We start from the raw sequence: 16,535 nt of genomic DNA, 5'->3' as shown, positions 1-16,535 counted from the left end.
CATTTAAAAGATTTAAATACATTTTCGTAATGTTTAAATTTTTCGGTCAGTACCGACAACTCTCTCCCTACCTCAGAAAACCCATTTCTGGTTTGCCTAAACAACTTAAAGAGATCAACTTCGGTTGACCTGCACTTTAAGCAAGACCAGCGAAGACCTTTGCCATCATTTATAGCGTCCAGAATTCTTCCTGTCAAACCAGCACATTTTAGATGGCAAATACCATCACAGAGCCAGCACGATAAGTAGCGTTCAGATTCGCTTTTGATTTGGCAGTTATCAAGATCACACTTCATATTGAAAGATTTAATAAGACTTATGTTAATAAAAAGACAAGCAAAATAAGTTTAACACAACACACACAACAATTCAGGAGCTGATGTATTTAGCTTAAAAATATATGTAGCGAACAGTTTGAGTGCCGTCGAATTTGTTTTTTTGCGTCACCCGAAATTGGCTTGCGTGCGTTTGCATTTGATTTCATTGAGCGAAACATCAAATCAAAATGTCACGCAGAACAAAAATTGGAAATTGAGTTAGCTTCATACGCACGGCGTTCAATTTCGGTTGGTCCCATACAAGTTGTATGTGCATGAGAAATTTTTTACAGTAAATTGGCGGCGTGCGTGAATATTAGGTTAGCCTGTCAAGGTGTAAGGAATACTAAAATCTGAACTAAAGCGGCGAATCAAAGCAAGCATGGAATATGACTTTGCTATAGTGCAGTTTAATTGGCTCTGAAACAGGAATTTACACTAACAGTGCTTAGCCGGGAACTACCAATGTAATATGAGGTAGGGATAAGGGAACGTGATTTAGTGAAAGAAACATGAAAGCACTTTTTTATATTTAAATGTAGTTGGTTTTTACCACACCAGGAGGCAACATTAATAAGATCCGATTAGAGCTTATCAGAATCTAAACTAATTGAAACAGTTGTGAATACTTTCAAGTCGTCAGCATATAAGAGAAAGTTCGAGTGTTTAAAGCAGTTGGAGATGTCATTAATGAAAATGGCGAATAGAAGGGGGCCTAATATGCTTCCCTGGGGAATGCCAGAAGATGCAATGAAAGGACGAGAAGAAGCATTATCCACCACCACTGCACATTTGCGCGACGATAGGTATGATTCTATCCAAGGAGTGAAAACCTAAACTTGCTAATTTGGATACTAAAATTAAATGTCTTACTTTGTCGAATGCCTTGGAAAAGTCTGTATAAACTGCATCAACCTGATTATGATTATTAAAAGCGGACAAACAAAATTCAGAGAAAACCGCAAGGTTTGTCACGGTAGACCTACCAGTCATAAAGCCATGCTGGTTAGTTGAAATTAATCGCTTAGTCGCAAAATACAACTTTTGCTTAACAATGGACTCAAACAATTTCGAAACCGTTGTCAATTTGGAGATTGGCCGATAGTTGGCGACGTTATTCTTGTTACCACTTTTGAAAATAGGAGTGATAGAAGTGACCTTCCAGGCATCAATAAAAACACCACACTCCAGTGACTTGTTAAAAATTAATAAGAGCGGGTACGCAAATGCGGAACAATTCTTTAAGAGGTAAGAGGATAATCCATCTGCGTCAGTCTGGGAAGAGGATTTGATATGCAAAATGCCATCAACAACATCATCGAGCGTTAAGGTGAGTGCACCAAAATTAAATGGGGATTCGATACTATCCTCCGATATAAGGTCATTAACTAGAACCGAGTCTGGTTCAAAGTTAGAGCTAAAGAAGTCAGCGAAAAGGTTAGCCGCCTCCGAAGAGGAGTACGCTTTTTTCATAATGGAAAACCTCCTCTGTGTAGAGTTTTACTAAGGGCTTTGATCTCACTCGAATAACGCCGGTATTCATCCCTATGAAATACGGAATTAGTTAGCTTGAACTTTTTGAAAAATTTGTTTCTCAAATTCTTAATTTTTTTCAACCCTTCGGTATACCACGGAATTTTTTAACAACTCTTTTTAACTAGCGGAATATTATTAATGCAAATATCATTTATCTTAAGTTTAAAAGCATTAAACATTCATTTACATTAGCGCCACGGACTGCGTCAAAATTACAATTTTTATAACAAAAACTAGTGGATTGGGTATCCGAGTGAATCGGTTTAAAATCGTAAAATTCCAACTGCAGAACGAGTGGAACATGATAGAGGATCAAGGCATTCTCGCAGTGAGAAATTGATGTTATCGCTAATAAAAATAAGGTCTGAAATTCTAGCAAGTTTGTTTAGAAAGTAATTTATCTGCATAAGATTAAGACTTAAAATATTATCAACTAAATAACATTCAGAAAAGCGATTTATGTTCTTAGGAATCAGGGCAACATTATCACGGATATTGGTCCATATAACATTACCTAAGTTAAAATCGCCAAGAATACAAAAATTACAAAGTGGCCGCTTAGATACTAAGTCTAAGTAAGTGATCGCTAGTATGCGGGATATAAGACGCACAAATAATAAGTTTGGAGATACCAATAACAGATACGCAAAGTTGGTCAAGAAGGGAATTTCCATTTTCAAGCGGCAGCACTGATGAACGAAATTCCCGGTGGACTGCGATGAGAACTCCCCCTCCTCTGGAAAGTCCTGTTTTCGACATATCGCGGTCTTTTCGGTACACATTGTAGCTATTAGGATCGAAGAATTCGCTGTCTCAGAAGTCCACATTAAGCCAGGTCTCGATGATTACAAAGACGTCATATTCCAATTGAGCACTTAGATCAAAGAGAAGCTTAGACTTTGTCCTTATGCCGGAAGTATTTTGGAAATAAATATTAATATGTTTGGAGTGATTCCCGTAATATGAGGATGCATTTAAGACTCTTGCTGAGGCTCACCGACTCTGGGAAAAAACTGGAAAGGTCGAATTTTGACATTGGCTGGCCAAATATGTGTTCGCAGCAGCGGCGACTGGAGACGAAACAGCAGGTGAGGAAGAATACGCAACTGCAGGCAAAGAACAAGCAATACGAAGAGATTTTATTTCCGATGTAAGTAACGATATGCTAGCATCTCTATTATTGAGTTTAGTCTGCAGCAGTGTTGCCATTTTAGCCGTTTTCCGGCTAGATTTAGCCGGTTGCGATAGCAAACAGCCGGAGAAATTTCGATTTAGCCGGCAGCCGATTTGTTGGCCGTTTTGCAGAAAAAAATTAGCCGTTTTAAGCCGATTTTGCATTTGCCTTGTTTTCTTAAATTTCAAATATGTATATATGTTTCCATTTTTGACTAAGCGACCCAAAATCTGTTAGAAATGGCTACTAGCCTTATCGTGGAGAAAATTTTCATGTCAGGCAGGGTTGTATGAAATTGGGCCGATTTCCCTTATTTTTATTTTAAACGCAGAAGGAATTTTCTTCATAAATGTTTGTTATAAAAGTCTTAATTTTAAGTGTGAAGTTTTATTCGCAAACTTAGAAAATAAGAAATTGTTTCACTGTTAAGACACTTAAGATGCGTTTGTGTTTGGATATAGTGCCAACAAACAGAATAAATATTACATGTAGATATTGTCTTCCCAGATAGCGCATATTCAATTCTGCCTAAATTACAAAACATCATTTTTGTCCACTCCCAAAAGTGTAAGGTAAGGGAAAAATTGATATTTTCAAGCACTATGTACACATACATATGTATTATTTTAAACAAGCTTTTTTGCTGAGAACTTATTTAAATTCCAAAAACCGAATGCCAACTTGAATTAAAAGAACCAACACTGAAGTGAGTCAAAATGAAAATAAAAGAGCACAAATTTATATGTAAAGGAAAACTCTCTGGGAATCCTACGAGACATCTGCCGGTCATATGACCGGTCATCTTAATTGGAGATCTGCAGTCTTTAGGCATCATATTTTACATCAGAATTGAAGGGATTTCTGAAAAATCTGACCAGTTCTTTTGCGTAACCGTGATTTTGCATACCTTGTCAACATATGGCCTCGGTTGATGTTAACTTAAGGTCGTTGTTTTACTGCCTTAAAATTGAAGGGAAATTTTTACAGCGTTTTTTATGTGTATTGGTTTCTATTTGAGTGTATTGAGAATCGGTCTGTCTGAGAAGGCCTTGTAGGGAAGACAATAGGTTTGTTCGTCGAAAATCCAGCTAGAATTATCACTCAAAATATCAGATAGTAAGAAAAAATGCTCCCAAATTCTCTCTCATGTGGAGAAACTTGCAATTTTCTGTACGAAAGCAAATTTGCAAGTTTTTCTGCCAGCTAGTGTCCATGGTTGCATTTCAAACAAAAGAAATTTGTATAGAATTTTTAAAATTCTTTCAGAGGAGCAAAAAACAGGATCTACGTGTATATATTTTATCAGTCCGACTTTCTTCAACATACGTTTAAATTTCTTTGTCGGGTTTACTACACAGTTTTTTTTTTGCCGAGTACCTTTCAAATCATCACTAAATTAATTAAGTAAACAAGTATTAACTTACATTTTCATTTTAAAATCGCTCAGTTTGTAAATTTTTAAATTTAACGAACTTGTTTATTCAATTATCGTCGACAAAAAATCCAACCATGTGCCACAATCATATGTTTTTCCTAATTGCAAATTCTTGCTGGCAAAATTTTTTCCGGCTCGAATTTGTAACTTCTCTCCAAGAAATAGTCTTTTTACTCGTGATTTATTTAAATAAAACATGTGAAATTTAGTTGAAACATTTTAGCCGTTTTTAGCCGGTTTTATTTGCCAATTTAGCCGGTTCGTCCAAAAGTTCTGGCAACACTGGTCTGCAGTGAAACAGTTTGAGCATGCAGCACAATATAACCAGTAAACAACCTTCGGTGAATTTGGCGACTGCCTTCCTCGGGGATGAATATGCTAGGGATGAAATTATTGGTACACACGCCTTCCAACCACGCAGGGTTGCTTTTAAGAAACAAAAATAATTAACTCCAAATAGTTTCAAAAAGTATAGTGTAAAACGAAATTTATTGAATAATCCCACATAAAATGGTATACATAAATGACTCATTTTCTAAACGATTTAAATAAAACGCATTTCATAACCTTTTTTGTGCAAACGGCATTTGTGAATGGATATAAAAGTACTACGGATGGTAAATTTTTGTTAACTATGACGTGAATGAAAATTTTCAACCCGGCCTGACGGTTTTGAAGAGTTTTTTTGTTCTAATTTTATTACTAAGGCGTCTAATAAATGCATGGCTTTTAGTTCCAGAAGAAAAAATGTCAGTAAAGACAAGTCTTTTTTTGTATAATTTTTGATTTTAATTGCTCAACTTCTTTTGCCCCAGAGCAACTGTCAAAAGTTTCCAGCAGTAAAAAGTTACGAATTGGCACAGCAGAAATGTAAATTTTTCTCGCCATAATAAAAAGTTTTTTCAACATGGAACTTATCTACTAATTGACATGAAATTACTATCTCAACGCTCGGAGCGCTGCCACTGAGGGCCTTTGCCAACTGATAAAAAAGAGAAAATTTGGAAAGACCAAACAAAAATTTCGAGATTTCTCGTTGTGAATACGAATGCCATAGTTTTTACCTAGCTCATGGGACTACGCAAAATTTTGACAGCTTGTATACACATAAAGTTGTTGGCGGTAATAAAGAGTCAAAATCAAAATGGAGAAAAGAACAAAAAGCGTACGTTAATTGTCAGTTATAAAATAAATCCAATTTATTTGCGAATATTTGTTTATTCTATTTATTGAAAGGCAACCACGCGGAAAAGCTTGTGTTAATTATATTGATAACAAAACCTGGCAGCTCGCACGTTGTCTAAATTCTCAAGTAACATAAAGTCCACAAAAGAATAAATTGCTTGTATTACCATCAATACGCCATGTATAAATTTTAACAATACACAAAAATAGAGATTTCGCACGAGCGTTTATTTGGGTTTTCAACACCATTTATAATTTTCTTTTAATAAAATCACGATTTGTCAAATGCTTAAATTTATTTATCTAATAATAATGCAGCACACAACCCTGAAATCTAAGAAAAAGTCTGAGGAAGGCCATTAAATAGCAGCACACAATCCCGTGCCTTCCTCAGGAGTGAATATAACTACAACAACAACGACTACTACAACAACAACCCAAAAAGGTTGGTTATTGTACACGGTGCAGCGAACAAAGGTGGCGCCGTCAGTGGTACCGCTACTTTGGTTTTGCCGATTTTGACAGTTGTGGTAACTTGTAAATAAACCTTTGTTTACAAATCAGCGAAAGAGAAATTATAATTATAAGTGAAAAATCAGTTTAAATTGTGTTAATTTCCAATTTGTGAGTGATTTTTGAGTTGAAGACGCGTAAAAACTAATACAATGAAGTGCTGTGTGTTAAATTGCGACAGCCGCCAAGATGCAAGAAGCGTAGGTGCAAGTGTAGCGCTGGGACGAATCGCTGCATTCTGTGTACATAGGGCACGGTAATGCCGTTCCCGAAATGTTTCTCTATTATTATATTCACAGCATTTCCTCACAATGATTTTGTTTCTGCTCCACGCAGCCTCCATTAGCAAGTTAACTAATCAATCCCGCAGAGATGGTGCTGCAGTTTTCTGCAGCAGCCTTAATTGCAAAGCAATGGAGTGCACTAAAATGTTCACTGTTCTCTAATAGATTAGGTGAAAAATGCAATATTTTCGCATTTAGCAAAATTAAAACACGTTTTTCGCTGTAAAGTGAACTGTTTTGCCAGTTTCAACTCGATCTTCTTTTCGCTCTATTCTTTGTTTACTTGTGGTACACAATTGCAACGCCCAGGACGGCGCAATCTTGTATTCTATCATTCTTGGTTATTGTCTATACTGTGGCATGCAGGGCATCGAACTTTTGCATTAGCTGCTTCTTATCATCGTGCAATGCATTCACCAAAGATAATACACGGGCATTCTCACTTCTAAGGGCGGCAATTTCTTTAAAAACTGCAAGCAAGGTAATTTGCTGCTTGTTATTGAGTTCGTTTGAACTTCCGATTGTATTGCTTGTAGGCAAGCGATTCGATTTAGCGTTCGAAAAAGAACGGCTTGTCAGCGGACAGAAGAAAATCAAGATCAGCCGGCAAAACACCAACACAGTCTGAATAATTAATATGCCTTGCATCCCGCACACAGCACCTTTGGTTGGGCGCGATCAACCTTTTGACCGCACAAGCAAAGCATATTAATTATAGAATTTTATCGAACAATTTTATTGTGAATAAATCACTAAGTTAGGAGTCACTGTCTCAATAAAGCACCATACCAGCACCAATAAATAAAAGATACTTGGAATATTGGTAAATTAGCGCACTGAGCGGAGCGATTAGAAAACACGTCCGAACTGTAACACGTCCGTTGTATTATATGAAATTTACTAAAAGTAGAATTAGAAAGTTCGATTTGACATACATACATACATTCATACAGCCCAATTCTGAATACTCCCAGGGAGTTTGTTCTCCGGGAATTTGTTTCTCCCGAGAAAGAAATCCTCCAATAATTAACTCCTTCCCGAAAATTTGGAAGGAGAAAATTCAAACTTCGCAAGAGCTGTTTGATACTTTTTTGGCAGCTCAACTCCGCCATTGAATAAAAGAATCCGCATGGAATTTTTATTCATGATAGGAGGAAAGGGAAAAGAGAGAAAACTCCCAGGGAGATCCTGTTCAGAATCGGCCTGATAGTATCTACATTTCCATTGTTTTAATTTTTCAAGTTGACGAAGAGTTTTACACGATTGCTTATTCTATAAATAATCTTGTGCAAGCCTAAAAATGGTTACGATTGAAGATTAAAATAAAGAAAAACTTTAAAAATTTTTTTTTATTTAAAAAGAAACTTTAAAAATTTTTTTTATTTTCAAATTTTTCGTTTGAGGTTGAGGTGAGAAATTTTGATTTTTCGAGCTCCGCCACTGTTCGACTTAGGCGATTATTGCTTATGACCACAGATATATCTTACTATTTGCACCTACCATATATGTATGTATATGACTGCATACCAAATTTAAAGTTCATGTGACATACATATGGTTCCGAAGTTATAGCTGATAAAAATTTCCACGCCTGTGGGATGTGCTACACCCCTTTTACAAATCCATTTATAATTATCTTACTATAAACACCTACCTTAGATACGTCTGCATACTAAATTTCAATTTCATGTGAGATATGGTTCCGAAGTTATAGCTGATAAAACATTCCAGGCCTATGGGATATGCCACGCCCATTTTACAAACTCATATATATATACCCTATTATAAGCACCTATCATATTTATGACTGCATAGCAAATTTCAAGTTCATGAGACTTATAGTTCCGAAGTTATGGCTGATTAAAAATTCCATACTTATGGGAGATGCCACGTCCGCTTGTCGAATGTTAATTTTTTTCACTCTATTATGGGCCCAGATGTCACGGCAATGCTCTGTCAAAATTTCGTTCGATTCTGTCCGTCCGTTTAGGCTGCAACCGGGCACATACATACATACATACCAGGGTTGTTGCTAATATTATTCCAAAATAAAAGTCCTTTCCGGATAATAAATAAACGGCCTGTCCAAATTAAACAACTTTGGTATCATATGAGAGAGGACTGAAATAGCCTTTAAACAGAAATAACGTACAACTTCTATTTATATTTTTTTTATAATATAATACTAAAGAAATGCGTATACCTACACAAGGTTTGTTCTATGGTAATTAATTAGCATTTTTGAAATATTTTTCAATATGTGGCTTTCCTCGTTTAGACATTTCAGCTTTAAAGCTACCCTGCAGTGAAAAATTATCAGTTGTTAAAACTAACCAACTTATAGTTAGCTTTTTGGCTAGATTTCGATTAAAACCTCACTTTTAATTAGCTATGACAAAACCAACTTAAAGTGAATTGTAAAGTCGTGCAGGAGTCATGCAGACGCAATCGGGAGTTGGTTTTCTTTACAAGTTTCTATTAAATATCCTCATACAAAAATTACTTTCAATACACTTTTTTTCTGAACTTCGCAGATTCTTTTTCATATTCAGGACAAATAAAAGGAAGATCGAAATTTTATACTATCATTTTGAAGTTATGTCTGACGGTGTTCGAATATGGGGCCACCCAGAGCAGAATATGTAAACAAATATGAAATGTAATAAAATAAAGTAAATAAATAAGTAAATAAAAAAGTAAAAAAACAAAAAAATATTTTGTTTTTCTTATTGATATTTTATGTCCAAAAGTAGTTAGTTACAAGTTAGTTGACATGTAATGCAGAGGTATCCAGGTCTGACTTTTTTGCGGCCATCGCCCCACAAAAGTAGTTAGCTTTTTTCGAACAAAATACACAGTTAATAGTTAGCACTAGTGTTCGCGTAAACAGACTAAAGTTAGGTATAAGCTAACGTCACTCCCTGCAGGGTATTTAAGTCCTCTTTCATTTGATACCAACCTTGTTTAATTTGGATAAGCGGTTTGTTTATGAAAATTTGAACTTAAAAAACTTCGGAATTATTTTTCGAATTTTGAAATTTTCTTTAAAAATTATTTTCCAACGAAAATTTCATGCGTATACAAAATCATGACCAGAGTATTTTTGCGCGAACACCTTTCCGCGTGTTCAAAATCGCTTGGAACATATTGACCATGTTTTTGTGATACGGTGTGATACGGTCTAATATACATACATACCTTCATACATTTTCATGTGTACATACCCTGGCGGAAACAATTGATTTTTTTTTTTAATCAACTAATTGAAAGACTACTTTAAAACAAATGCAATGAGTAAATGTTTCGAATTTTTTTAATCTTATTGCTCCAAAAACAATTTGTGTCTTGGAAGTATGAAAAAGCATCTGTGAAGTCCAGAATGCAAGCGTATTCAAAAGAAATATACTCACTTTGAAGTTGTGTAAACCAATTCATTTTAAAGTAGTTGAAATAAAATGCAGTGTCGGACAGTCGACTTGCTGCTTGCATACAATTCAAATTGAATATTTGAAAGCACATTTACATGGCTGGCAGTAGCTCAGCGTGCAAAGATGTTTGCTACAATTGGTCGCAGCCAAGAATGTTCATGTTCAAATCTCATTTAATTTTAAATTTTTTAATTTCGGTTTTTCTTAGTTATTAAAAGGCATCAGTGAAGTGCAGAACTAAAGCGTATTCAAACCAAACATACTGACTTTGAAGTTGTTTAAGCCGAATTCATTTTAAAGTAGTTGAAAATACATGCAGCAAAAGGCAATTGACTGCTTCCTAGGACATCACCATATTAAATAAATGAGTTCGTTGCAGGTAAAATAGTGAGAATTTTAATTAGTTACCACTGAAAATAAAGTAATTTATAAATTACTTTCAAACGAATTCAATTTCCTGCAGGGTATATACATCTACATATGTACATATGTACATATGTACATATATTCATACACATATGTACATATATCGCACCCTAAATCAAAAACAGTCACAACTAAAAAAATCCCAAATGCTCTGGAACGGCAAAAACGTTTGATGCTACACAAGCGACGCAGCAAAACCAACACAGTTTTATTAGTATATTTCTAATTAAAGAAGATAATGATGAATTAGAATTTTGGTCGACATTAGAAATATGGCCCTTGAACTGTTTTATGGGAAAAAATTAATGTCCAAACATTTTGAGTTGTGACTGTTTTTTATTAAGGGTGCGATATGAATTTTAATACATATACCTCATTTGAAAATTTGTGTTGTGTTTTATCTTTTTCCGTTCTATTTGCTTTTGTATAAGTATTATTACAGTAGTATTTCTACATACATATTTTTATTTCCGCGCATGAGCACTAAAGATGTTTAAGAAAATATGACTTTCTGTCAGTTCTTGTTCATTTAAGAAAATTGTGTATACAGTAAAAGTAAACATCTTCAATAGAAATTTCTGAAGTTAAAATCGGCGGCTGAGTTTAATCCAATTTGTAATTAAACAATGCGAAACTATGGAAATACGTTCGTACGCGGGCCTTCGCCTTCGTACACTGATGAAGCAACTTCAGAAAACGCTATGTCAGCTACCCTTCCAATGGAATCAGACCTTCATCTACAAACTAATGTTGATAATTGTATAAAAAAAGAGTATCATTGTGGCTTAGATGACGGCAATAGTGGAGCTATTAAAAAAGGCCGCAAAAGTTTTGCATTTTGGACAATTTTTATAATACTACTGACACTTACAGTAGGAAATCTCATACTTATACTTACAATATTTGCTGTAATGCATCTTGGACGAGGCATTAGCGGAATAGAGATTATTCCCGAACATGATCTGGTAAAGTTTTACGGTTACACTGATTTAGACCGAGTGTACAGCAAACAAACCGGTCGAATTGAAGGTTTTATTGATCAACCAGTTAGCATTACTGGTGACGATGGTGTCTATGTACGCCTTCACAAGAATGGCCAGGCTTACAATCGCATGTTACTAGATCAGTCGGGCATACAATTTCAGGGAGTTAACAATTTTGAAGTAAAATATTCGACTAGCGGCGATACTATTTTTACTTCTCATCGACCACATTATAATATACCAGCAGGTTCTGGAAACTTATTAGCAAAAACTATAAGTGCCAGCCGCATAGCAAGCCCCATAGATAGTTCGCTTAACTTGGAAGCAGATTTAGGAGTTTCGTTTAAAGGCTCAGAAGGGATTTCTTTAGACGCAGCAAATATCTTGCTCCAGTCACAATCATATGATATGCTGGTTAATTCAACTGAAGGGTTGGTTATTTTAGAGGCTGGAGCTGGTATTTACCTAGATATGGATAAAATACCTATCGTCAGTTCTGAATTCGGTCTTCGCACTGGCAGTATTCAATACAAAATTTGCGTTTGCATGCCGAAGGGTAATCTTTTCCGAATACCCGTACCAAGAATACGTAGTGGACCTAAAATAACATGTGCCCATTTCAACGATAAACACGATCCATGTATTTAATGTGAAAAACGACTTTGAACTGAAAAATGATTATGAATTTGGTTTTTATTTTACGAACTTATCATTAAGCATTTATATAGTATATAATTTATATGTATGTACTTACATACATATTGTTACCTTAATATAGAAAAGCCCTAGTTGGCATTTTAATTTTAAAATCAAAAAAAAGTATTTTTTTAGTTCTAAATTTCGTTCAAACTTTCAAACGCTCTTTTTTATTAAAGGCTGTATGTAATTTAATATTGTAACAATTATTTTTAAATTCTATAGATGGTTAAGAAGTAATCGGCCCACTTTTCTACAAAGCTGTATTTCGAAAGAAAATTAGTTAGGGCCTTTCTATATTATATGTATCAGGGATGTTGCGAATATTTGCATTCGCATTCGTAATGCGAATGATTTGCATCATTTTACACATTCGCATTCGCATCAAAGGATACGAATATTTTGCGAATGCGAATGTGTACATGGGCAAAGAGTCCACTCTAATATTGTTGAAATGGCTCTTAGTATGTCTAATCAGGTGCGGACAACCATCCGCTTTTAGTTTCAGGCACTAAACGGTTAAGGGCCGTAACATTAAAGCTCACTTTATATTTAAAGGTTGCATTAAAACTTATCATTGTGTCTAAAGTAAAGCATTTTACTATCCGTTTTAATTTGGTTTACATCCAAAAAACACACATACGTCATAAACCGATAATGGAAATGATTTACTTTAGACATAGCTTTACTTTTAATCCAACCTTTATATAAAAAGTGAGCCTTAAACATAAAGGTTACTTCAGAAAACGGCTCTAAGTAGTATATCAAGCATATATAGTATATCAAGATGGGCCTTCAATAAGTACTGCTGAAATTCTTATAAGCAACCTAGAAATAATTTAAGATTCCTCCAGCGAAAGCGAAAATATGCATTCGCATTCGCGAATGTGAAAAATATGACATTCGAAATATCCCTAGTATCTATGTATTATTGTTTGTAATCATGCTTTGTATTAATAAATAATGAAAACATATGTAGTATGTAACCATCAAAATTAAAATAAAGCCATATTGTTGCTTAATAATATAAAAAAAATAGTTTTCGTGCCTTATGGATCGAATTTGAGACCAACACGATAGTTCTCGTCGAACGTGCATCCAATCGGCTATAGCAATGGCGGACTTAACCGGGGAAAAATTTATCTATAAATTTATTCTCTGCCTCAAATTTGTAGGAATGGACTTAGCAACTTTTCTATATAAGCTAGCGAAGTAATACAAAAAATCCACTTCAAAGTAGATAACAAAGCGTATAGTCGACTCTTCTTCTACGAATTGTGCGAAATTGCGGAGTCGAAGGAGAGTCATCATCATGCGTACACCATTTCCAAGCCAGCGCAAACTTTGTATTTTTATGCGCTTCACTATGTTAATGTTGTTAAAAACCTTATGGCGTTCCGTTTCTACCAAAAATATTTACCTTCTATTTGCCCTCTACGCACAAATACTAAGAGAGCAATGAGAAGGCAACATTTTTTGTAGAAACGAAAACGCCATTATACATTACATATTCTCCGATACCCGTCGTCCACGCGAACAGTTTTCTTGAAAGCACCCAAAGCCTTCTCATCTTTATTAGACATCACCCACGTTTCTGCGCCATATAGAAGAAAGGGCATAACGAAAGACTTGTGAGCGTGATTTGTGTTCGTGTAGAGAGCCCAAAGTAGCACCTGGTGGCAAGAGTCATACAAGCAACTTCTCTTCATGCTATCAAAAGCAGTTTTAAAATCGACAAAAAGATGGTGTATTGTCGAATTGCTTATCTAGTATCTTCTCCAGGCTTTGACGTGCTGTGAAAATCTGGTCAATGGTAGACTTACCAGGGCCCAATTGCACCACCAACATATCACTAATCGCATTCGCGAATGTGAAAAATATGACATTCGAAATATCCCTAGTATCTATGTATTATTGTTTGTAATCATGCTTTGTATTAATAAATAATGAAAACATATGTAGTATGTAACCATCAAAATTAAAATAAAGCCATATTGTTGCTTAATAATATAAAAAAAATAGTTTTCGTGCCTTATGGATCGAATTTGAGACCAACACGATAGTTCTCGTCGAACGTGCATCCAATCGGCTATAGCAATGGCGGACTTAACCGGGGAAAAATTTATCTATAAATTTATTCTCTGCCTCAAATTTGTAGGAATGGACTTAGCAACTTTTCTATATAAGCTAGCGAAGTAATACAAAAAATCCACTTCAAAGTAGATAACAAAGCGTATAGTCGACTCTTCTTCTACGAATTGTGCGAAATTGCGGAGTCGAAGGAGAGTCATCATCATGCGTACACCATTTCCAAGCCAGCGCAAACTTTGTATTTTTATGCGCTTCACTATGTTAATGTTGTTAAAAACCTTATGGCGTTCCGTTTCTACCAAAAATATTTACCTTCTATTTGCCCTCTACGCACAAATACTAAGAGAGCAATGAGAAGGCAACATTTTTTGTAGAAACGAAAACGCCATTATACATTACATATTCTCCGATACCCGTCGTCCACGCGAACAGTTTTCTTGAAAGCACCCAAAGCCTTCTCATCTTTATTAGACATCACCCACGTTTCTGCGCCATATAGAAGAAAGGGCATAACGAAAGACTTGTGAGCGTGATTTGTGTTCGTGTAGAGAGCCCAAAGTAGCACCTGGTGGCAAGAGTCATACAAGCAACTTCTCTTCATGCTATCAAAAGCAGTTTTAAAATCGACAAAAAGATGGTGTATTGTCGAATTGCTTATCTAGTATCTTCTCCAGGCTTTGACGTGCTGTGAAAATCTGGTCAATGGTAGACTTACCAGGGCCCAATTGCACCACCAACTTATCACTAATCACTTTACAACTTTTGGATAAGCTTTATTTGTTTTTTTGAAAGTAAAGTTGATAAGTATTAAACTTTTTACTTATCAAAAGAAAACTTATCAACTTATCAAAAAATTAGTAACTGATAAGTTTTTTGGATAAGTCGATTTGATAGCCATTGCACAGCCAATTTCTTTTGCTTTTCAAATAGAGAACTTTTCCAATAATGTGATTACCGTTTCTTAATGGAAAACGAAGGCCCATGTGCGATTTGATAAACATTTTCAATTTCTCTTTTTTTCTTACTACATATTTCGCACAAAGCAAAGCCAGTAAATTGTCTGTCTTAAAAATTCTTCTTCTTCTTATTTGTCGCTGTAACTGCCTAAGCGATTTTGACCGAGTTCACCAAATGACCCCAGTCGTTTCCCTTCTGTACCAACTGACGCCAATTGGAAATGCCAAGTGAAACCAAGTCCTTCTCCACCTAGTCTTCCCATCCCAGTGGGGGCCTCCCTCTTCCTCTGCTACACCCCAGCGGGTTGCGATATGAATACTTTCAGAGCTGGATCGTCGGTGTTCATTCGAACGACATGGATCCTAGCCAGTGGAGCCGCTGTATTTTAATTCGCTGCACTATGTCCATGTCGTTGTAAAGCTCATACAGCTCATCGTTCTATCGTCTACGGTACTCAACGCGTAAAGGCCCGTAAATATTCCGTAAAATCTTTCTCTCGAATACTCCAAAAACCGCCTCATCGGTTGTTGTTATATTCCATATTCCATCCTTCTGCGCCATATACCAGCACGGGCATGAGTAACATATAGAGCATGGTTTTCGTACGTCGAGAGGACTTTACTCCAGAATTGCCTGCTCAGTCCAAAGTAGCACTTGTTGGCAAGGGTGATTCTGCGTTGGATTTCTATGCTGACATTATTATCGGTGTTATGCTGGTTCCAAAGTAAACGAAATTCTCTACTTTCTCGAAATTAGAACTGTCAACAGTGACGTGGGTGCCAAAGCGCGAATGTGCTGACTGTTTGTTTGATGACAGGAAATACTTCGTCTTGTCCTCGTTTACCACCTGACCCATTCGCTTTGCTTTCTCATCCAACTTGGAAAAGGCAGAAAAGACTTCGCGGTTTTTGTTACCGATGATGCCGATGCATCGGCATACGCCAGCAATTGCACGCTCTTGTAGTAGATTGTTCCTGAGTGGTTTAGTTCTGCAGCTCTTATTATCTTATCCAACATCAGATTAAAGGAGTCACATGAGAGGGCGTCGCCCTGTCTGAAACCCTGTTTTGTGGTGAACGGCTCTTTCTCAATTCTGACGGAGCTCAACGTCATTTTACACAGCCGTATCAGTTTGGCGGAGATGCCAAGTTCAGACATAGCGGCGTATAAGCAACTCCATTTAGTGCTATCGGTGGTGAGTGTCGATCCTTTTCTCGCGGGTCTTTTCCAAGATTTGGCATATTGTGAATAACAGCCAGGTATGAAGCCGTACTGATAAGGTCCAATCAGTTCGTTGACGGTGGGCTTCAGTCTTTCGCACAATACACTCGATAGTTGGCGCGAATGGCAGGGTCGCCTTTCTTGTGGATTGGGCAGAGCACACTTAAATTCCAGTCGTCGCGCATGCGTTCGTCTGATCATAGATGCATGCACCCTATCAACTCCTCGCCACCATACTTTAAATACTCAGCTGGAAAGCTGTCAGAGAGCTTTGTTGTTTTTCAGGCCC

The 16,535-nt window shown here is 36.2% G+C and overlaps 2 protein-coding genes across 3 annotated transcripts in view; one reads left to right on the top strand and one right to left on the bottom strand.

The window, feature by feature from the left end:
- The window catches only part of LOC108360458 (uncharacterized), a 62,956-nt gene extending 52,233 nt beyond the window's left edge, over nucleotides 1–10,723 (bottom strand). For both annotated transcript variants that reach the window (XM_017612734.1, XM_017612735.1), the window contains exon 1: nucleotides 10,671–10,723. In XM_017612734.1, the coding sequence (XP_017468223.1) occupies nucleotides 10,671–10,675 (5 nt within the window). In that variant the 5' untranslated portion in view covers nucleotides 10,676–10,723. The remainder of the gene's footprint in view (nucleotides 1–10,670) is intronic.
- Nucleotides 10,724–10,811: 88 nt separating this feature from the next.
- On the top strand, nucleotides 10,812–12,989 carry Scgbeta (sarcoglycan beta). Its single transcript, XM_017612733.1, has one exon. The coding sequence runs from the start codon at nucleotides 10,925–10,927 to the stop codon at nucleotides 11,927–11,929; it is 1,005 nt and encodes a 334-aa protein (XP_017468222.1). The 5' UTR covers nucleotides 10,812–10,924; the 3' UTR covers nucleotides 11,930–12,989.
- The last annotated feature ends 3,546 nt before the right edge of the window (nucleotides 12,990–16,535 follow it).

The sequence above is a fragment of the Rhagoletis zephyria genome, unplaced genomic scaffold, assembly GCF_001687245.7.
Source record: "Rhagoletis zephyria isolate East Lansing unplaced genomic scaffold, Rhagoletis_zephyria_1.1 Rzeph_scaffold_00576, whole genome shotgun sequence".
Taxonomy (NCBI): Eukaryota; Metazoa; Arthropoda; class Insecta; order Diptera; family Tephritidae; genus Rhagoletis; species Rhagoletis zephyria.
Note: the sequence above shows the minus strand (reverse complement) of the source record. Positions and strands in the feature narration are given on the sequence as shown.

Excerpts from the sequence above, each read along its gene's own strand:
- Scgbeta (XM_017612733.1), top strand. The coding sequence starts at position 10,925 with ATGCGAAACTATGGAAATACGTTCGTACGCGGGCCTTCGCCTTCGTAC.